Source organism: Neopelma chrysocephalum, unplaced genomic scaffold (assembly GCF_003984885.1).
Source record: "Neopelma chrysocephalum unplaced genomic scaffold, ASM398488v2 Primary Assembly neopelma1_24, whole genome shotgun sequence".
NCBI lineage: Eukaryota > Metazoa > Chordata > Aves > Passeriformes > Pipridae > Neopelma > Neopelma chrysocephalum.
Genome location: NW_020897693.1, coordinates 18,364,889 through 18,387,812, shown reverse-complemented (window position 1 = coordinate 18,387,812; position 22,924 = coordinate 18,364,889). Strand labels below are relative to the sequence as shown.

Sequence of the window (22,924 nt, the reverse complement as noted above, 5' to 3'; positions counted from 1 at the left end):
ATAACCATGTTAGTTTGTCATGTATATCTAGACTTTTCATGTAGCTTCACTCAGTTTGATTCATTCTGAAATAGCAAGCTGACCAATTAGAATAAAAGCAAAATGTCATGGCTGTATGGATTTAAAGGAAATAATAACATTTTCTATAATGAGTAAACATTGCTACTGTGCAGTTTTTTGCTTCCATAGATGTGTTTAAAACCAAATAACCCTAAGTCATTTCTATTTTGCTTAACTGCCTAAGTCCAAAATCTGGTTTTCCTTAAAAGAATGCATGAAACTATTAGCGATTTATATATAAATGAGACCAAGTCCTGTCCTAGAGATGAGTGCACCATTATATGTTATTCTGCACTTAGAACAAATGCCAGCCCGATGTGTGGGCTTGAGTTTTCCTTACAGTATCTTCTTGGCTTGGCTCTCCAGCTAATGGATTCCCAAAGGTAGTTGCTGATGGTAGAAAAAAACGGTGACTAGATAGGCAGAGAAGCAAGAAAGAGCAGACCTCTCTAGTCTTGGGTTGTTAGCTAGTGAATTGCAGGTGCATGGCTGTAAAATTACCAAAGGAGAGAGCATTCACAGCATTGAATTATAGCGCAAATGGAGTAGCTAATAATTTTAAACGATATTCAAACTCACATTTTTTTTAATTTCAGAATGGAGACTGTAGGCTGCATCTTCTAATGTCCTAATGTAGATCCCACTAATTCCAGCATCAAGTCTGTTATTTATATTTAAGCTAAAGGATATTTTTGAAAGAGAACATGATTAGTATACTAAAGTGATAAGAATCCACCATCTTTCTGGGTAAAAGTGACTAGTGCTGACTAATTTTTCTTCACTATTAGAAGGATGAGAGAGAAGCGTGCCTTGTTTTTACAGCTTCAACAAGTCGCTGGATACTATGCCTTTCTCTGCTATTATAAAGTTCTCTTCTGTTTTTAAAAACCTTTGTCCAAAAGAAGAACCTTGAGTAGAGCCAGTTGCTCCATGAATAATTGAAATTATGCCATATCATTGCAGAGCACATCACTTGAGTGCTTTGTTCCATGCCGTGCTTGTAAGATCTTTTTAGGAGTGCTGTTGAGTGATCTGTACTCCTCTATTCCACTAGTATGAACCTGTATTAAAATGCATGGTGGTCAAGTGAAAGAATTTTTGTATATAACTTTTTTTTTTTTGGGGACATTGGGCCAGACAGTTAACTGCCTTAGAGAAAGCTGAATTTTCTTCAGCCCATGAGTTAATTTGTTCTGTGCAGCAAGAAGTGTGCAGAAGTGTCACCTGCTAGACATGTTGAAAATACTTGGGTTCTGTACTAGCCTGCACCATCTGCAGTTACCAGCTTTCCGTTTTGGCTGTAAACCTAAGTTCAGACATCCAAAAGAATAAAGAAGCATCAATGGCCTTTCCAACAGATAATTTTTTGGAAGAAAATTTCTCTTCATCCTCTTTCAACAGCAGTGTATTGTTTACTGAAGTTTACGTACAGAATGTACAAACAGGAAGGTCTCCTTCCTGAAAAACACTTCATGAGCAGTGCTGAAGTAGAGAGAACATGAAGTGTAAAATCTGAAGTGACTGAAAAGGTTGCCATCTGGAAATGTTTCTTAAACAAAACAAAAGAAAAGCAAAAAAACCCCAAAAACCAGAGGACAGGGAAGAAGAAGAAACGGCAGTGCTGTGAGGGGATTGTTATTTTACAGTGACCTAGAGAACTATTTTTCAGTTTCTGTGTTGTGAGGGGTTTGATCTGTGGAGGATAGATCTAAAGATTAGCAGCAGGTAGCAGCAAATGTGCGAAGGACAGCATTTTCACATGTGAAGTGGAAAACATTTCTTTAAGTGTCAAGGCATATTGATCTCGTCAGAATAAATCCTTAGATGGGGGAAATGGCTGTCCAAAAAAATGATTCAGTCCATACTTGTGAGGAGATCAATTTGTGATGAGATTTTGCCAGGTGGGTATATTTATATGCTCCTGTTCCAGCAAACAAAAGTTATTGTTAGTGTGTGTGTTTGTATAAATAAATATATATATACATATCTTATAAGCAGTTTATATATATATATATATATGTTTTTATATATATATAAAAAATAAGCAATGTGATTTTAAGTGCCTGCCAGGCAGGATGTTGCAGTTTTTTACATCACACTTCATTATTTTAGGGATTATAATGCAGTGAAGTACTAGGAAATCTTAGAACTTTACTTGTTGCATGTATCTGGTTTTGCTTTATTAGTTACCTGCTTTTCTTCTATGTCTTTTTAGACAAAGAGAGTCTAATCACTGACAGCGGAAAACTTCATGCTCTTGATCTTCTGTTGACACGGCTGAAATCTCAAGGACACAGAGTTCTTATTTATTCCCAGATGACAAGGATGATTGACTTACTAGAGGTAGGAGACCTATAGCTTACAGAAGGCAAATTTTGAAGATGGAGATTTAGCAACGATGTTTTGGAGAAAGTACTGTAATTTGAATGCAGCAAACCTGACATAAAATGGCTATAACTGTAGTATACCCAGTAAATGCATTAATACAAGAATATAAGAACTGCCATACAAAGTTGAACCTAAGGTCCGACCTAGTGTTATAGTGTAAAACATTTATACACTGTTATACACTCTATACCAGTGTATAAGAACAGTGGTGCTTCACAATTAGATGCTCATTCTCCAGCAGTTTGCAGCTCAAGGGCTTTCTGATCTAAATGTGCCTCCTGTATATTCAGTTAGTCCAACACGGATTCTCCATGAAATTGTTCAGTTTCATCTTGACACATTGTTAGGTGTTGACATTTGCACTGCCCTGTGGCAAGGGGTTGCATGGCTTAATTATTCTCTTTTGCTGGTTTTGAACTGCTTCATTCTATTTTCATTTGATGTTCACATGTCCTTTTAGTGGAAGGAAGAGGGAGAACAGTGATTAATTCTACACTGTTTATGTTGCTTGTAATTTCACAGACTTTTACTGTTTCCCTCTATCATCCTGTTCCTCTGCAGAAGTTTGGTAAACATTGAGGTTCTCTGGCACATACAATAGGAAATAAATTAAGAATTAAGTCATTACTCATTATTTAAATACAGTCAGTCTGCCTCGAAGAAAAAAAAATCAGTATTTGATGAGCAGCCATGCCACCAAAGCTAGGAATACTGTCTTCTCCACAATAAACTGAAGAGAAAATGTGAGAAGCGTGAATCAATAGCTGCCTAAGTCATGAGTTCTGTATGAACAGGAGTGCATTTTAAGGTCAGCAGTTAATAGTTCAATAACAAATCACAAGCTGAATTTTGTTTTTGCTGCTGTGAGGAAAAACAGAACTTGCATGGTTGCAATTCTGTGTTTTGGCAGTTTGCCCAGCATTGCTTTGTATGCCTCTTCTTTTGGCAAACATTGGACATACTGTAGGTTTGTTGACACCTGGCATTACACCGTGAAGCTCATAAAGCTGAGTGTTCAGTGCTCCTGTCTCTTCTCTTAGCATTCCATTTTGAAGGCTTATGAGCACATCATTTTGCTATTCCACCCTCTGAATGTTCAACTTCTTTTGTTGGGTTTTATTACCCAAATAAGCCACGTACCAAGTCCTCTGTTTTTCTTTCTCCCCACCCAAGTAACAGAAGCTGAAGTTAAGCAAGCTAAAAATCAAGTAAGGACTCAATTTGTAAGAAAATCCTTGCAAAAGTTGTGTATCTGTAGATTTTTTTTTCCTTACCTGAGATACCAAAATACATCCCATCTGCCTACTTGAATATGAAAAAATACAAGATGTCTTTTTTTTTCAGCGTATTTGTACTGCACTGATGTAACTGGTACAATATTATACTGACCTAATCTTTGCAGGGCAGAGAGCACAAAGTACATTGTTTACAAAGTTTGTTTGATGTAGCTTCAGCTGAAGAGCTTCTGCTTAGTTCAGCCATTATAAAATGGCAGATATAAATACAAAGAGGAGAATTATTTTCTTTCAACAGAAGAGGATAAAGCATAATTTCAGTACTGTTACTGATGTGTATTTCATACTTTTTAAGATTTTGTTTTTCTCGATGTGATTGTTTTCTCCTATAAGAGTAATTGTCCATGATTTCAGTGGCAGTTAGATTGCATTCATGAGATGAGAGGTCAGATTATATTCTGCATGAAGTAAAATGTATTCGTTATATTCTACATAAAGTTTATTAGTTGTGTTAAAACATAAGAGTGCTTAATTTGGACTATGAAATAACATGAAGGGAAAACATTTTATAGTTTCTGAGAAAGTATCAGTGTGGAAGCCCAAAGAGCACTGGCTTAAGGAGCACTGCATTCTTACAGTACTTGGGTTGTCATGTGTCGTTCATTTCCTGTATAGGTACTCTGTTGCAAGGGCCACTTTCGTTATTTTTCCTAGACTGATGCTTCTGGTTGCTTGGTGACCCCTTACACTAAATAAGATTGGCAGGTAGATTTTTCAAGCAGGTCTAATATAAGGATCTCTGTATGAGTCTGAAGTCTCCCTGGGAGGCTTCCCCCACCCCACTCCATCACTCCTTGTGGGAACTAGAAAAATGAGCAGTCATCAAGTGCCTTCCACAATCACAGTAGAGACCAGGTATATTACTCATTAAATAGTTTCTTATCAGAGTTCTCTCTTTAGATAAAAGCATGCCATTTCTGTGAGTGATCAAAGCACTGAACTGCTGAGAAGTGTAGTCTGAATGTGGCCTTTTTTTTTCTTTTTTTCTGAATTGAAAGATTGTACTGTTAATATTTGGGAAAGTACTGGACAAAACCAGTTCCCCCCAAAAAAGGATGTTTCATATGAGCACTGTTAAACTACTGTGAAGTATCTGTCTTGATCAAAGAAAGGTATATGGAGGCAGACCAGAACCTGTTATAAGATTAGCTAAAGGCTAAGGTACTAAGCAAGTTTGCAGAGCTGGGGAACAATCTGTGAATGCCAGTATTGCAGGTGTAGAATAGCTTATTCTTTTGTACTTTGTGCCTTAGTGGAAATGTCTGAAGTCTGGAATAAGGATAAATGCACCTGATGGAATGAAAGTTGTTTTCTATTTGTGCTGAAGTTTGCTTAGAAGACAGATAATGAAGAGAAAGTTAATAGATGAGGGAAGACTAAATCAAGACATTCAAAGGTTGAATTATCATAGAGGCAGAAAAAGACAGTAACAAAGAAATGAAAGGAAAAGGTCCTTGTAATAATAGAAAAAAGATAGATCAAATCTGGAGAAAAAGTGACATAGTGCCTAACTGATAACTGTATCTCTCTGGTTTTAGTTGGTGACTGAAACCTGTCATAAAAATTGAATAAATTAATAGTAAATTAGGGCTTGTTTGTCTGCATGATGAAGTAGCTGTTTTTTGCTTTGAACTTCTGTTGTCCTACTCCAGAAAGCATACTAGCCATGAGCTCTGTTTTGTAAGGTTAGTTAAAGTGTGGCTTTGACCATTTCCACACTATTTTATTTACCTGATTTTCTCTCTCATCTGCCTTACAGTGAAGTTTGCTTCCGCTACAGCAGTGTTTTTCTCAGGTTCCTTATAGTACAGCAGCTCTTTCACCATTTCTGCAGTAGTGAAGCAGAATGAAAAAGGATCAGGAGTCCTGAAGGATAGGTGTAAAGGAGAACTGAGCATGGTACTGTCAGAAAGTTTATTAGAGTACAAGCACTGCCATGTCTTCTCACAGCACATCAGTTCTGTGTCTGCTGAACATGGTGGCTTGGAGCAGGATGAATCCAATACTTCTTGGTGCTGAAGCACCTTTCTGTCTTCATTTGCACTCACAGCATCTTAAAAAAACTCATACACCAGTAGGGTTAAACCTAACTAATGTAACCACTAGGTGTTGCATCTCCTCCGCCAAGCAAGGATCACATTGTTCAAATACCCCAGAGGGTATCTTTCTGGAGAAGCTCTGTGGATATTTGTATAGCTTTTAGAGCTTTGTGTGCATGAAAAAAGTCTCTCGTTGGAAAAAGCCTTTGCCTATAGCAAAGTTGATGCCATTTGACTTGTGTCTCATGCAATGGTTTCAGTTCTGCTGCTTGGCATGAGCTGTGGGCTGACACACCAGTGTAATATTCAAAGTGTTCTTGTATGTGGTGAGATTTACAGGTTCTTTACTGGTGAGATAAAGCCTGGACAGACATTAGATTACAACACTGAGGTTTTAAAAACACTAGTCAAATGGTATAAAATCAGCAGGGAGTGGGTGCAGTTGGTTTGTTTGGAAAGGTTTGCTTGCACAGTGAAAGCTTGAGATTTAGTAAAAATTTATGCTCTGTGAAAACAAACTTCCCATTTTAATGATTTTTGTTTGCCTATTTGTTTATATTATTATGTTTACATTATTTATGGTACATTATTTATTGTTTACATTATTATGTTTACATTATTTATGGTATTTGTTCTCAGGCAACTGCAAGAGAAGTTTAGGGAACAGAACAAAGGTCTCTATGTAACCTTTGTCGACCTCACCAAGGCTTTCGATACTGTGAGCAGGAAAGGTCTGTGACAGATATTGGAATGCTTAGGTTGTCCCCCCAAGTTCCTTAAAATGATCATCTCACTCCATGAGGATCAACACGGCCAAGTCAGATACGGCAACACACTTTCTGAGCCCTTTCTAATAACTAATGGTGTGAAACAAGGCTGCGTTCTCGCTCCTACCTTATTCACAGTCTTTTTCAGTATGATGCTCCAAAGGGCCACGGCAGACCTCGAGGATCAGGACGGTATCTACATTCGATACCGCACTGATGGAAGCCTTTTCAACCTAAGGCGACTGAAGGCCCACACTAAGACCTTAAATCATCTTGTCCGGGAGCTGCTCTATGCTGATGACACTGCCCTTGTTGCCCACACAGAAGCAGCTCTGCAGCGTTTAACATCCTGCTTTGCAGACGCTGCTGAGCTTTTTGGGCTGGAAGTCAGCTTAAAAAAGACAGAAGTTCTCTATCAACCTGCACCTCAGGAAGTCTTCCATCATCCCCATATCACCATTGGCGAATCAGAGCTCAAATCACTCCAGCAGTTTAGTTACCTAGGCAGCCTCATCTCCTTGGATGGTAAGATTGATGGAGAGAGAGACAACAGGTTAGCAAAGGCATATAGTGCCTTTGGAAAACTCCATAAAAGAGTCTGGTGAATAAACACTTAAAGAAAAGTACCAAGATCAGTGTTTACAGAGCCATACTGCTGTCTATTCTTTTATATGGTTCCGAATCATGGGTCATCTACCGCCACCACCTGCGACTCTTAGAACGCTTCCATCAACACTGTCTCTGTACAATCCTAAACATCCACTGGTCAGATTATGTGACCAATACATCTGTTCTAGAACAAGCAGCAGTCACAAGTATTGAGGCCACGTTGCTGAGAACACAGCTGCGTTGGCCAGGACACGTCTCAAGGATGAAGGACCACCGCCTCCCTAAGATCTTGCTTTATGGTGAACTTGGCACTGGCTGCCGCAAGAGAGGAGCCCCAAAGAGAAGATACAAAGACTCCCTGAAACAACATCTCAGCCTCGGGCATATTGATCAACAGAACTGGTCTACTCTGGCCTCCAATCGGGAGGTCTGGAAACACACTATCTATAACAGTGCTGATGCCTTTGAGAAAGCACGCAGGATCACTCTTGAGGAGAAAAGACAATGCAGAAAGAATTGTGTCTTGCAGAATATACCATCTAGGGAGTCCTTTTGCTGTGCCTTTTGCAACCGGATGTGCCTGTCTCATATTGGCCTTTTTAGCCACCAGAGTGCTTGTAACAAATGTGGGTAGAGCCCTTCCCAAATCTTCGTTCGCGAATCCCAGCCATGATGATGTTTATAGGAAAAGGCATGTACCATCACGTTCTCTGCAGCGCAACAAACATATCCCCAACTCTGAGCTCACATTGCAATTTATCTCTTACATTAAATGTAAAAGCTGACATATGGTAGAGTAGCTTTAATTTATGAATTGTATAATTACCAAGTGTTGCTTACATAAGATTGCTTACAGCACATTTGTTAATGACATTTAGGGAATTTATTATTTTAAGTAACAATTCCACTTTTATTGTGTTTTGGTTCTTTTTTCTGGAAGAATCAAGATTGAACAGTTTCAAGAGCAACTGTATTTTTCTGGTGTATGTTCTTTGCAGGAATACATGGTTTATAGGAAACATACCTACATGAGATTGGATGGTTCTTCAAAGATTTCTGAACGAAGGGACATGGTAGCAGATTTTCAGAACAGGTAATGTATTTTTACAAGGTGTGTTTGTGCTAAAATGCATGTACATAGACAGTTGGCATAAGATGTAATGGAAATAAGTGAAATCTGCACTTATCTTTCCTGATATCAAATTGACCTCATTTATCTGAAGCAGTTTCTATGTGGTTCTGACCAGTAGTCACTGCTGCTGATGTGAATCCAGTTGTATTTAGGAATTTGTTATCTGTGAAAGAGTTTTGGGAGCAATTTTAGTGCAGCCACCTATTGTCCTTCTTGCCAATCCAAATAAGCTATTGCTTATAAATAAGCTCAGTAGAGAGGCAGCAAATGTTCATTGGTTATTAAATGCTCTGACAATTGATGAGATTGAAAATCTTGCATATGCTTAAGAATTGAAAGTGACCTAGTTTTCTGCAAAACAAATGATTTAACCATGTCTTACTAAGAAATCTTAAATTAATATATAAAAGATAAAACAGGGATTTTATTAGCTAGAAAGAAGGGTAATGCTTTTCATTTAGTAAACCAAAATGGATTCTGGCAATTTTTATAAGCACATTATGGTGCATTATTTATAATGATTGAGTTTATGGTTATTAAGTTTCCTTTGAATCATGAGATATGTCTTGATATGACATTACTTTGGTATGGTAGTTCACAGTAAGGTTATCCTTCCTGAATGTTGAGTGAACTTGTAAGAAGGTCACTTTCCTTTTTCAGAGGAGTTAGTTTCATACAGTTGCTTATTGCAGGGTGAAAGCAACATTCCAGACTAAAGTTCCTTGCATCAGTGGTCCCAAAGTATCATAGCTGAAGATAGGAGTTGAGGCCTTTCAGTTCCCTGGTTCATGGGGCTTAAAGACCTGAAGGACTGTGTTGCAATGATGAATCTTCTAGTGAACTCCTCAGAGCAATAAAACTTGAACATGTGCTGAATACCTGAAGTGAGAGGACCATGCAATACCTTTCTGGCTGTTTCCAGGTGTCGGAAACAAGTTCCTTGCAGGTTATTATGTCCTCCTGGAATCCCAACTCTTCGTTCTGTAAGATCCTTTAACCAAATGAAGTGAAAAAACCCTATTTTATTAATGAACTGAATTTGGTTTTATTCATAAATAAAACAACTGAAGAAAAAAAATATTTTCAGCAGGAAATCCCCTTGAAATATAGGTCAGCCAGTCTAAACAAGAATTCCTATTAAAACATTAGTTGAGTTCCTCTTATACATGATTTACTTATGAGAAATATTTCCAGGAAAAAAAGCCTGACTGAGACTAAACTATCCTGCAGGATATCCTAGCAAGGTGTTGAAAATATATAGCTATGGGATGATAATTTGTTCTCACAGTCTGTGGCTCTGTTCACTTTCCTTCCCATATGGCATTTCGAGAAGCATATCACAGCTGGATGTTCAGGTGACTGCTTATACACAGGTTCCACTATTGTTACAACAGTGAAAAGATTTCCTGGCCAAGGATTGCCTACAGTACAAACAGGCACCTGTTGACTCCTTTGGCTTTTTATACCTTCAAATAAAGTCTGAAGATTGACAACTTGGCTTTAGTTCCTCCCAGCTGTCCATAGATCAATGTAAATTTTTGTACCCTTAGGTTTTAGAATGTCAGAAACCTTCTATTTCTAATTTTAGAGTTCCTGGTGCTTTTTGTGTGTATGCTAATTCACAGTTTTCATAGTTATTTTGTTGTCTTTTGGCAATTTCTTGGCCGGGGGGGGACACCAAAATCTTATCTTTAACCGGAATGAGTTCTTTGAGGTCTGTTTCTATGATACAACCTCACCAACTACTTGTGAATGTCTTGAAGTTTGACTCCTGAGAAAATAGGCAGTTCTACTTGACCTTCAAGGATGTGGATTTCAAACCCCTTGGTTTCTTTGTGTTTGTTGAGTTGTACTAGCATATGCATAACAGCCTGTGATCCTACCCATGCTTCCTCCAGGGAGGGCAAGAAAGACCCTTTAGATTTGATGAGTGGACTTACAAGGACACTGCCTACGCATAGTTAGTTAGGAAAGATACGTCCCACGCTGCTCATTCAACAGGCATTTCTGGTGCTTTACTGATTTTACATTTACTAAGTTTTTCAGACATCGTAATACCAAAAGGATGTGGCATTGCAGACTGTCTTCTCTTAAGCAAAGAGCCTTGCTCTCACTGTTGAAGTATGTTAACTGAAGAGGCAGTATGTTAACATCTTTAGAGTCATTACTAGAGTATTGTCTGCTTTGTGTCAGCCTGTTCACAGATCCATATGGTGTTGAACACTTAAATACTGCTGACCCTCCAGAGTTACTATTTTGGGTCTCAACCTTAGCAGAAACTTTGATTTTGCTGTTACCACTTGAGTTTTCATCAGTACTTGGTCATGCTACATACAGACCTGTCTCCTTGTTTATTCTGTTCAAAGCACCAAATTTAGAACCAAATTTGCATCATACAGTGTTGACATTTAGTTTTCTTTTTTTATCAGTTGAGCATTGTTAAGGCAAGATTTTTTTAACATCGGGTCTGTTCTGTGAAACAATAAATTGTTCTTTGTCCATATGAAATCCTAATTACCAGTGTGGGCAAGATAAACAAGCCCCGGTTTGTTTTGATACAGATTAATAAACTGCTATTGCAAATTGAATGTTTGCATGTTCAGACAGTCCTCATTTGTACATTAACTTCTTTCATTCTTTCATATGTTTTTTCTCCTTGACCATAAATGAAAAGCACAAAATGTTCTGAAGTGTTCAAGTAATGGAAATAGCCCTGATCATTTCATATGGATCAAAAAAATTACTTCAGTGGTTATTTCTTGCACAAAATAATGGGGTTCAATCTCTTTCCTCTACAGGAATGATATTTTTGTGTTCCTGTTAAGTACAAGAGCTGGAGGCTTGGGCATTAACCTTACAGCTGCAGATACGGTAGGTGAAATTTGGTAACAATTTATGTAGGAAAGTCGGTCTTTTCTGTGTGCAAGTTGGAACTCTCTTGCCCATCCTGATCAATAATTTTAGTACTGCCATTCACAACATGAAATTGCATAGCCTTGATTACTTCACTGTTCTTTACAACGTAGTATTATCTTGATAGAGTTGTAGAATATTGGACATTTTGGTACACAGGTTTTGGTTACAGTTGGAAATTTCTTCCTTCTCCCCACCTGCTTTAGTCTTAGAGTCTAGAAAGGAGTTGGATGGCTGAAGGGGTCTATAGATGCAAATGACACTTACATGAAACAGCATTCTGTGTATGAATGACTTTTTGCTCCTAAGGTTCATTTGCAAAGGAACCAGTGGAATAGGTATCGGTTACCCTTTTTTTTCTGTGCACAGAAGAATGAAACAGTGCCTCTAAAAGTATGAAGCTGATGCCTGCTCAGCTGGTGCTACGAAAAAAATCTCGGAGCCGTAAGCTGGGGTGAGATAAGAAAGGGTTTAATTATGCCAAGGCAAAAGAGATGTTACACGACGCGCGCGCGCTGGGCTGTGCCCGGGATGTTACATTTATAACAATATCTGGCCAATCCCAAGTGTGTCCACCCTATAACTTTTGGCCTGGTCCACCCCCTGGCCCGCCTCCTGAAATTGGGTCGGGGGGCTTTTTGGGACCCCCTCTTCATCATTCTTCATCATCTTCGGGGTACAGAGAGCAGAGTCACCCAGTTCTTTGACTCTGTCCTGCGGTTTAGGCCCAGATATAAGCGTTCTCCAAACAAGACAGGCTTGCCTTGACTAAGAGACTAAACATTTTCTACTGGGTATGGGAATAGGGTTGATATGGGGAGTATGGAATGGGGTGAGAGGATTAAGGAATGTATAAACTAAGGGGTGCTACAGGGAGGAGGGAGAAAGGGGTTTGTTTCTAAAATCTACTTCTATTACCTATAAAACTTATAAGGCTTACAAAATTAGAAAAATAAAAAAACATTAGGGGGCTTAAGGCATCAAAGCCATTTGTAGTTGAATATCGGCTGCTCAGGAAGGATAAATTTCTTTCCCCCCCGACTCACCAGAGGTGTAAAGGCATACCAATTTAGATGAATTGCAAGGCTTTGCACTCTGGAGCAGCTGCCACTAAGCACTACGGAAAGAATACTGATGAACTGTTCATCTTTTCAATAACAGCTGTTCTTGTGCTTCTAACCCATACCTTGTGTGTGTGCAGACTCGAGCCCAAGTCCTTAGTCACACAAAACCAAAGATCTCTGGCTCAAAAAATATTATGTAATTTTTTAAAAAATATCCCATCATATCTTGCTGTCACTCAAAGAAATCAGAAGAAAGCAAGTATTTGTAGGACTTTCAGGGTGGAAAAGTTGTCTCCATTGCCCTTGCTTGAACAGAGGAAATAAACAGATGGAAGCTCAGGCAGGCTCCTTGCATGAGCATTTTTTGTAATTTTCTTAATACTTTTCTGCCTAAAATGTTTTAAAATATGTTTGGTTTGTATATTCATTGTGCATAAAGTACTGTTGGAGTGATAGGGCAATATGAATATAATGTGACATTTCAGTTTTTTATAGTAAAAGTACTAGAAGTGTTAGACTAGACTAGACTTTATCTAGGTTTGAAATAAAAAAAAATGGAGTATTACTTTTTGCATAAAATTCTAATGTGATGGGCTTTTTCTTCTTAAGGTAAGTAACACTAAAATGGGTTCATGATGTGGTTAGTCTATAATTAATTGCATGAAAGTAATTTAATGTGATGACAAACTTCGGAATTTTGTGCCTCAAAAGCAGGTTTATTGAAGAAGATATTAAAGACATTCTGTGGCAGTTGAAACATTCACAGTGTCAGTTAGTTTGAATTCACCTGAAATGCAGTGGAAAGTCTTCATAGGACTGGGCAAAGCTAGGTTGATACAACCTACACTGGGGCTGTAATTCTGTGGAATGTATGATCAAACTTTTATGTTATGAGTATATTGGATTTTTGTTAGTTTAATCACCAGGTGCTCTAAATGGATGTTTTTATTTAATCCTTTTCTGATGTTCTCTTGCAGGTAATTTTCTATGACAGTGATTGGAACCCAACAGTAGACCAACAAGCCATGGACCGGGCACACAGGCTGGGTCAAACAAAACAGGTCACTGTGTACCGGTTGATATGCAAAGGCACCATTGAGGAGCGCATCTTACAAAGGGCAAAGGAAAAGAGTGAGGTAGGAATAAAGAAATCAGCTGAAACGAGAAGGTACAGAAATGGTATCAGAAAGCACATATCAACGTGAGTAAAGAAACAGAAAAAGCATCCGCAGGGAGGGAGAAGAAAAGGCAAAAGGAAGCGTATTTGTTCAAATAAACAAATCTGTGTCCCTAACACAGAAGCATTCCAGTTACATTATATGAACTGGAAAGAAGCTAATTATTGCAGGGAAACTGCTCAGGCTTCTTTAAGACTAGAGCTTCTGTCTTTGCTGCGTCAGAGTTACTGATTCCTCTCATGTTATACAGCAGCTGATTTTTTTTACAAAAGACATTTGAAAGGTAGTTAAGTGCAAATTATTTGAGGTGTGAGGGTTGCCAGAGAAGCTCAGTGTCCTGCAGCATCAAGCAGTAGGTGTATTAGGAAGTTTAAATCTCATGGCACTTCACTGACAAGAAAAAAGTTAAGGAGATTCACCTTTTTCAGTAGGTATACTGTATACAGCATTCAGATGTTTTGTGTGCTTGGAGTTTCTTTTAGCTTTTGTGTTACTTAGATGCTGCTCATGGTGTTGCAGCAACTGAATGCATTCATATTTCCCTTGTTGAAATTTACTGTTTTCTCTGGGATCCTGAACTAAAGTTGCCTGATCTCAACCTGAAAATTAAGTGCAGTCTTTTTGTTGGTGATCCAAATCATTGAAATTGTCTTATGTTAAAGCTTGTTCTCTTCTGCTAAGTTACAACTCTTCTTTGTTGTTTGTTTTTTTAAGCATAGTTGTAGTAATAAGAGGTTGAGTGAATTGTTAAACTGTGACACTGACTCAGTATGGAGATACAGTTTTCAATCAATGTTGCACTCTTTGAGAGTGTGATCTGCATGATCGTCTGTGCAGCTTACTTGAAAAATGAATGGGTAAATTATGACTGACAGGACTGTTTTTGTTCAGCAGTATATTAATACTTTTAACATTTGTAGTTTATTTATACTGCTTCAGAAAAAGTGCAACTTTGCGTAAGGGATGGTAATTTTCTGCTTTCTATCTCAGTTGCTCCTCGTATTTTATACTCTTAATTATACTCTTAATAAATCTTCTCTGAAATTTTGGTACTAACTTTGATAGATATAGGTATGATAAAGAAATTGGGTCATCTCTGACTTACAGAGATCCATTTGCATGTTTTTTGGGACTGGCTTTCAGCGATGGGTAGTGAGAATGGTTGATGGCTGCTTTGACTAATTTTTCCTTTTATTTCTCTCTTGTTTTTTTACTTCTAGATCCAACGAATGGTAATTTCAGGTGGCAATTTCAAACCTGACACCTTGAAGCCAAAGGAGGTGGTCAGCCTTCTGCTGGATGATGAGGAGCTAGAAAAAAAATGTATGTGAAATTGGTGTTTCAGCATTTTCCCCATATTCCACTTCATTACCTTGTGAAATCTCTGTTTTTATCTCTACAAACACGTTTACTTGCTGATAACAACTTCTGTTTCCTGTCTGTTTTTGTATTGCCAACTCTTGTTAGTACAAGCTCGTTTTATATCACTGTTGAACTGAATAATGAAGTTGTGCAAAATGAGACCTGATGACGTGATAAAGTTTTTATTGGCACTCATTCAGGATCATTACATTGTTCCTGGATGACAGAGCTTTGACAAGAATTATGTAGGTCTCAACAAGAAAATTATTAGTAAAATGCTGTATTTCATCATATTTTTGAAGCTGTATTAGAGGTATACACTTTTTTGTTGCTTGAAGGAAGAATTTTGCTGTAAGACTTTTTAGTAATTTGGAAACAAGTAGTTTTAATACAGTAGCGTTTTCAGTGTATTTTAGTTGTAATACAACTGACTTTTCTTCCAAGTTCTGTTAGAACCAGAATTTCTTGTAAGATTCATGAAAAAATGTGAAATACCTTTCGAGTGGTGACAGCTTTGTGTTTCTTTTCCAACAGTGCGTCAGCGTCAAGAAGAGAAACGACAACAGGAAGAAACAAATCGTGTGAAGGAACGTAAACGTAAAAGGGAAAAATATGCTGAAAAGGTACTTTGATGCAGAGGTTGCCTTTGTCAGTGATAGAACCAGAAGAGCTTCAGGATCACTATTACGTGATGCGGAAACATTTTATGCCAAGGCAGTCTAATGAGTAAAACCTTCTTCCCTTCACCATTGAAAGTCCATCTGTAGCAGTTCCCTACACTTAAGAGGGATATTACAAAATAAATAATGCATAGTTACCTGTCTTTTAATCATTAGCAACTTCAAAAATAAGGAAGTGCTGCATACCCAAATAACACTGTCAGTCACCAGTAGTCTACAGACAACAATTTGAGGACTCATGCTGGAAAAAACAAAATTATCAGCTGACCATTCTATGGTGTTAAATGGTGACTTAATCAAGATTTTGTCGTACAAGGACAAAAGAGGAATCTGTGCCAAATGCAGATATGAGGCTTTTGTGGAACAAGGGCAGATCAGCTTGTTTAAAAAGCATCATTAAAACTAGTTTATGAAAATTCTGACTTTTTGAGATAGGGACGCTTTGCATTAATTAATTTAAATTTTGTGTAATGATAAAGCATTTCAAACTCATTCCAAAAGGTACTGGAAATCAAAATAATTCTGTAAGTAATTCTCTGTAATTCCAGCTGTTTTATGAAGAAAAACAAACAAAACTCTACTTAAATCTAAAGCATTTAAGGAATCTGTTACCATGTCCTTTAGAAACTTGTTTTGGGAAATTCTGAATATGGCATTCCTTGAGTTAAAATACTGCACTAGATTTTAAGGTTTTGGGTTGTTTACTCCCATTCTTCTGTTTTAACATCTGTTTCATTCCTGGTATTATTTTATTCATTTCAGAAGAAGAAGGAAGATGAGTTGGATGGGAAGAGAAAGAAAGAGGGCATGAACCTTGTGATCCCATTTGTTCCCTCAGCTGATAACTCCAACCTGTCTGCTGATGGGGATGACTCTTTCATTAGTGTAGACTCTGCCATGCCCAGTCCTTTCAGTGAGGTGAGACTCACTGCTGCTTTAACTTGTTTACTGTTTTAGTTGTGGCCTTACATCCTGTAGGATTCTTTCTATTATTTTAGCTATTGTAGGACTTGAAATGCATGGGGAAGTCATGTGTCTTAAAGGTGAACCATGGAAAGGAAAATGGTTTGTTGAATATGTAACAGCTGCTAGTAAGCTGCCTTACAGGACTTCATGTTATTTGAGATTCTGTTATTCCCCTATTCCTTCACTCTCTGCCTCCCTTTTCTACAGTGAGTTCATGGCCTGACTTCCTCCCATTCAGCCTCTGAAATTTTTCCATTCCTGCCTGCAGTCCCACTTACTTTCTTGTCCCTCTTTCCTACCACATTTGTCATGCTCACATTTATGACCATGTACCTTCTCACATACCACTATCTTCCATAGCAAGGACGCTGCTTCTGAACCAAACAGTATCCCTCAAATAGCTTCTTGGCATTCAGTTTCTTTATACGTACCCCTCGCTAGTCCCATCTGCATCTCCTTCTCTGCTGTCTTCCTAGCTTCAGGTTCTGAATTAGTGTGGGGTTGTTTCTCTGGAATTTAAATTATAAATTCTCAGAGGCACACATCTTATTTTCCTTCATCTTTGTGTAACAAATTGCAAACTGGTTTTACCAGCAAATGTATTTTATTCTATGCCCTGCCGATTAAGATTTCTGTTTTGCATTGTTCCCTTACTGATCGAGATTTTTATTAGCGGTAGTAGTGGGTTAAGAATCCTATTTTCTCTTTTGCAGTTGAAGATGCACAGTTGAATAACAATTTACTTAAATCTCTGCTGAGGCCATTAGTCTTTTGCTTCTTAACATGTATTGTCATGAATTGAAGTTAAGTGGCTCCTGGAGGTCTTTGCTGCTCAGCATGTAGAGTGTGGTGTGATCAGGCAGATGATGTCTCATTCTCATGCTGCTATTCTAGAGAAGATAGGAAAGAACAAGTACCAGTTAATTACTTGTGATTGTATATCATTTGAAGATCTTACTATTTTTGTAAGTTAACGGCTTTGTTCTCTCATGTTTAGATATCCATCAGCAGTGAATTACATATGGGCTCTATCCCTCCCGATGAGAGCAGTAATGATATGCTTGTGATTGTGGATGATCCAGCTTCTTCAGCACCTCAGTCAAGAGCAACAAACTCTCCTTCTTCCATTACTGGTTCAGTTTCAGATACCGTGAATGGTCAGTACTCTTGCCTTGATTTGCTACTAACATTTATTAAACCTTGACTTTGCATGGCTAAATGATACATTTTCTGCATTTCAACCAGAATGTATGTAGGGTTGGCAAATTGTGGGGAAAAAAAAATTGCCTTTTCATGGAGAAATTACTTCTGATTTGATAGGAAATCTGTCCATAGTCTGTCATTCACTACACTTACCTCTTTTCTGTATTAGTTACTTCAAAAAGTTTTGTCCTTTGTTCCTGTCTTATGGAGGGCTCTCCTTCCATTATGTTAATGTTACCAAATTGTGGACAACCATAGAACTATTAATCTCTAGGCTTTTCCTTGAGTTTGCTGTTGAGTTAGTAATCACTCTATCTCCAGTGAGTGATTGGAGCAATTTCTTTAAATGCAATAATTTTAAATGCATTTGAAATAATGGCAAGTGGTTTTAACTACCATAGTTTTCTACAGTAAAATAGGTAGAACCATAGTTGTTGATGAGTTTCTTCAGAGACAGCAGATGGAAGAAACTGCGTCTCTGTCTTCAACTAAGAAAATGCATGATCCTGAAGTAAAACTCAGAATCCTCAACCTGTTTCTGGGTTAGGTTCATAATAATGGCAAGCAGTTAATAAGGAGTTGTTACTGAAGAGTGAAGTTTTGTATAAATAATTTCTTTTTATGGGATCACTGCTTGCTAACAATGTCCCTGTTAATGTAAATGTAACATATCAGTGAATAGTTACAGTATTAATGTAACTGGTAGGCAGTTTTGATGCTGCTCTCACTTGTGAGTCACATGAAATACTATAGTAGTTACTGATTTAACATTCTTTTGTTGTTCAGGTGTTTCAGTGCAAGATACCTCTCTCAGTGGGAGAGGCCAGTCAAGTCGAAGCCGGGGTCGTCCTAAAGGTGGATCAAAAGCCAGCACTGGGAAAGGCAGGAGCCGGAAGTCAATAGCGGGAAGTGCAGCTGCGATGGCAGGTGCCAAAGCAGGGGCAGCAGCAGCCTCTGCTGCGGCATACGCGGCATACGGATACAACGTCTCTAAAGGTATGTGGGGAAGGGGCAGCAGCACAATACCCACAGCAGAACCAACTACATGAGTTTGGGTGATTGCTCTTTACAACCTGGCAAAAAAGAGATTAAAAGTGTTGTGTTGTTAGTATTGCTCATCCATTATATTGTGAGATCCAGGCAATATACAGTGTGACATGATAAGATTCTGAGGGGGAGCCAGTTTCACCGCAGATGATCTTGGATTTGTTTCATCTGCTCTTTGAATTATCTCATGCCAAATATTTTTCCTCTTGTTTTTTGGGTTGTTTTTTTTTTTTGGTGTCCAGACAGATTAGATAGTGTTTATCCCATGGCAATGACTGCGGCTTTCGTACATTGGATCATATTGAAGTTACAGTATCACATTCCAAAACCTGCTAAACTCATGGTGACTGAGCTTCAGCTTTACACTAGCTCAAGGTGGCCCTGTGTATAACTGTAAGATGTTTTTTATCTTAAGGACACTCTTCTTCATTAAACTCTCATATATCATGAATACAGAGTGTTCTTAGGACTGATTGTTGGTATATTGTTGGCTGTTGAAGAACCACAAGTGGAATAATATGCTTATGTGGAATTTGATTCTCTTTTCCATTGCTAGGCATGTCTGCAAGTAGCCCTCTACAAACAGCAATCATTCGGCCTTCCGGACTTGTAGATTTTGGACCTTCAAGCGCCTCTTCTCCCTTGAGCTCCCCTTTGAGCAAAGGAAACAGTGTTTGTGGGACCCCCAAAAGTTTAAACCTGACCAGCGGTCTCATATCAGAAACTTCAGTTCGGAAGCAAAGTAAAGGTGCCCACACCTCAGGTGGTCGGTAGTAATTTTGAACCCCCAAAGCTTATCTGAGCTGTGTTGGCTTTCAGAGTAGACCACCCTGCCAGTTGAAGGCATGCAAATGAATGCCCTGTTGCTGTTCAGCACGTGTGTAAAGAAAATCAAAGCACAAAGGGAGTGGGTGGTTGATGTGAGCACTTTGATTATGTGTATTCCAAAAAACTATATTTGCGGACACTGCAAGAAGGAGGGAAGGGAGTCTGGGGTAACTAGGAGAGTGTCAGCTTGTGTTTTATTGATGTATCTGACAAAGATTCCCGAGAAAGCATCCAGCTACTCCATGCAACATCCTGCAGCTGTGTGTGCTTGAAGTCACACCACTATACTTTCTCTCTTGTAGCCTGAGGTGGAGCCCAGTGTTAGTTTTGTCCTATGAAATCAGTATCCAAACCCCAGGACTCTACAGGAGTATCCTGTAGAGTCACAAGACATTTCTGTACTGGCAGCTGCTCAGTGAACCTGCGGGAGTAATAGGGGGCTATGCTGAAGATGATATGTGATCAAAAAAAATCTTGGGTTCTTCTGGTGTGGTTCTCTGGGTTCTTTAAAAGCTTGAAATGCAAAGGAAGGTGTCTCAAGTGGTTTCAAGGGAGTGGATTCTTTTCAGCACCATTTGTCAGGAAGATGTTCAGAGCTGCAGAATACAGGGAGTGCTGTCAGCCCTAGTGAGAGCAGCAGCACAGCCTCTGCTTCACGCAGTGGAAGAAACCACAAGCCAGTGATTGGTTTGCATTTCAGAGTTCTCATCAGCACAAATACTCACTGTGTTCAAAATGATTTCTCTCATTTTTGAGGTGTGCAGGACTCTTAAAGGCTTAGAAACAAAAAATGCTCTATTAGTATAGATCTCGAGAAGGAGGAAAGCTGAAGTGCTGAGGAAGGGTTTGTGCTGCTCCTCTCACTGTGCCAAAGCAAAACATAGATCTGCAGCTTGTAGTGCTGTGAGAGAAGCAACAAAAAACAGTCCTGAGAGAGAGAGAACTGTGCCATTCCCCCTTCCAGCCAAATCCTGGGAAGAAAATTGTCTCATATCCCAGCCATCCCATTGACTGTTCTTGCAGTGTGTTTTTCCTTCATCTCTGTGATCGTCACACATACTGGCGTAGTTGAGTTCACTGCAGTGTGTGGGCACCAGTAGCTGTGTCCCATTAGGCTGATAGAAGGCCAAGCTGCTGCTAGTGCCCATCCATGTTCTCATTCCCTGGTTGCTCCTTCCCTGTTCCCAATGCACAAACCCTGCCCGTAGCTCCTTGCTTTGCTGTAAGCATTGTCTGCGTTGCACTGAGATTTAGGTGTGGGACAGTTCTTCTGTCTGACACATTGAGTAAAGAGGCTGTTCTGCTGGGGCACTTTCATCCCTTGAGAGAAAGAAGCAAGTTGAGTTGCAGGTCTGGGCTGTGACAGTGGAAGATTACTTTTTTATTATTATAATTTTTTTCTGACCCCAAATCCCTTGCCTGGCGTCCTACAGTGTGGAGCGAGTGCTTCCTGTTGGCTCTGCCTCTAATTTGCACACCTGAAAATAGCAGAACTGAGCTTAGTTAGATTGATTTTTAAACAGATTTGCAGGGGATAATTGAGGGGGAGGTGTTGTTTAATTAACTAATGAAGACTTCCCCCTTCCCCTCTTATTCACGTGTATATATGATATTTAGAGGGAATCAGACAAATGCCAAGCCTTTTTTCTCTTTGAATGTGCTGTCTATTTTTGTAACTGAACTTGTACATATGTATAAAGAGAGACACATCTTTCTTTTACTAACTGGAGGAGAAAATCTTAAATAAAATGGAGTGAGATAATTTTATGTAAATCAGTGTCTTTGTGGTTTTTATCCATATAGCTGTATGAATGAGAGGATTAGGGAAGAGAGCATGGAGGGTGCGCATCTGGAAGTGCTTCTAGAGACATGCACTGCTCAATGTAAAGCTCTAGAGTGTGTGCTCTTCCAAGTATCACGTTTGTAACCTTCTTCAGTTACAACTGTACCCTTATCCCTTATCTGTATTCACTGATTATCTCATAATTTTGGAGTAGGTGTGCAGCAGATCATAAGAAAACAGAAGCAAGTATAATATGCGTAATTACCTGGTACCTGAACTATGATGGTTGAATTCAATACAGTTGATTGTTTTGAGACATCATACTCTACAGTTCGTTCTTTTTTTTTTTTTTTTTTTTTCAGTGGGAGTTGAAAGGACTTTTTTATGTGCAGTCTTGATTTCTGAGGTGCTAGGCAGTTTCATCAATTTGTAATCCAAAGTGGAGAGAAAAAAATAATTTGTAATTTGAAAAGTTTGCAAAAATGTAATATGTACTGTTGCATGCTATACTTATGAAAGATTAAATTATTCATATTTTAAATGCTGATAAATATAGAAATAAAATACATCTAGGAGTATAAATATATTTATAATATATATAAATAAAATATATTTAAGCTAAATAATTTAAAATAAAAATACAAAATAAAAATATATTTAAAATAATTTAATCTTCAAAAGAAATACCAAATGATATCACAAGTTGTGGCAAAAGCAGTCGTAGTCTATCTGCTTGCAAAATGTGCATCAGGCCAACAAGTTCAGGAAGATCTAACATGACTGTAAAATAAATGAACTGGTAGATTATATCCAGTTCAATTTCTGCAAGAAGTTAAATTTCAACAGATGCATTCTTTGTATGCATCATAGGAGAACAGATTCTCTGATATTAATCAAGGAATTGGGAAGAATTCCTGTAATGGCTGTCCTAGTCTAATTTCTGGGTTTAGGGAAGGAAGTAGTGCTAGAAAAGCAAAGAATGAGATTTTTTTTTTAAGGAGGCGGAGGTAGTTTTGTGATCACTATGTGGGGAACCTTTCTGTTGAAGTGAGCAAATGGGTGTGCACAATGAAGCTTTTTTCTTTAAAGTTTCACTCCGAGCATCTTTTCACTCTGACTATGTGTTGTGCACTTGTATGGATTAATGGCAGAGAAAGTCACTTTCGTTTGAGGGATCAAGGTCTTTGCTAGTGGTAGAAACAATTATTAATGAACTGGGTTTGTATTTTAAGCTGGGATGGTGAAATAGCTGTCAGTATTGTTTGGGGGATGTTGGGAATGCTGTGTATTCCTCATGCTGCTTGATTGTAGCAATTTACTCAGCAATTATTACAAAACTGTTAAATATCGTTCACTTATCAATGCTATTGAAGACACGTAAAGGCAATAATTTTCTTAGGTCCTGAGAAGTTAGGACTAAAAGGTGCTGTTGTGTCCCACACTCACACAATTTTTGTAGTTTAGCTTGTAAGAGATGTCTAGTCAGAAGGGTCCCCAGAATATCCATTTTTTTCCACTGTCACACATGGTCAACAAAGTCTTACCAAGCAATGACCTAGTTAAATCTAAAACACCAAAAACCAACTACGATATTCTTTTGCAAGACAGCA

The 22,924-nt window shown here is 38.4% G+C and overlaps 1 protein-coding gene across 2 annotated transcripts in view; it reads left to right on the top strand.

Annotated features, from left to right (window-relative positions):
- Positions 1-21,304, top strand: part of INO80 (INO80 complex subunit) — a 63,053-nt gene extending 41,749 nt beyond the window's left edge. The window contains exons 26-35 of one of the 2 annotated variants that reach the window (XM_027706345.1): positions 2,276-2,403; positions 8,157-8,251; positions 11,089-11,161; positions 13,245-13,403; positions 14,666-14,768; positions 15,342-15,430; positions 16,250-16,405; positions 17,451-17,610; positions 18,443-18,652; positions 19,260-21,304. In XM_027706345.1, coding sequence (XP_027562146.1) covers positions 2,276-2,403; positions 8,157-8,251; positions 11,089-11,161; positions 13,245-13,403; positions 14,666-14,768; positions 15,342-15,430; positions 16,250-16,405; positions 17,451-17,610; positions 18,443-18,652; positions 19,260-19,477 — 1,391 coding nt within the window. In that variant the 3' untranslated portion in view covers positions 19,478-21,304. Of the gene's footprint in view, positions 1-2,275; positions 2,404-8,156; positions 8,252-11,088; positions 11,162-13,244; positions 13,404-14,665; positions 14,773-15,341; positions 15,431-16,249; positions 16,406-17,450; positions 17,611-18,442; positions 18,653-19,259 lie in introns of those variants that run through there. The other variant, XM_027706352.1, reaches the window with a different exon arrangement.
- Positions 21,305-22,924: the final 1,620 nt, after the last annotated feature.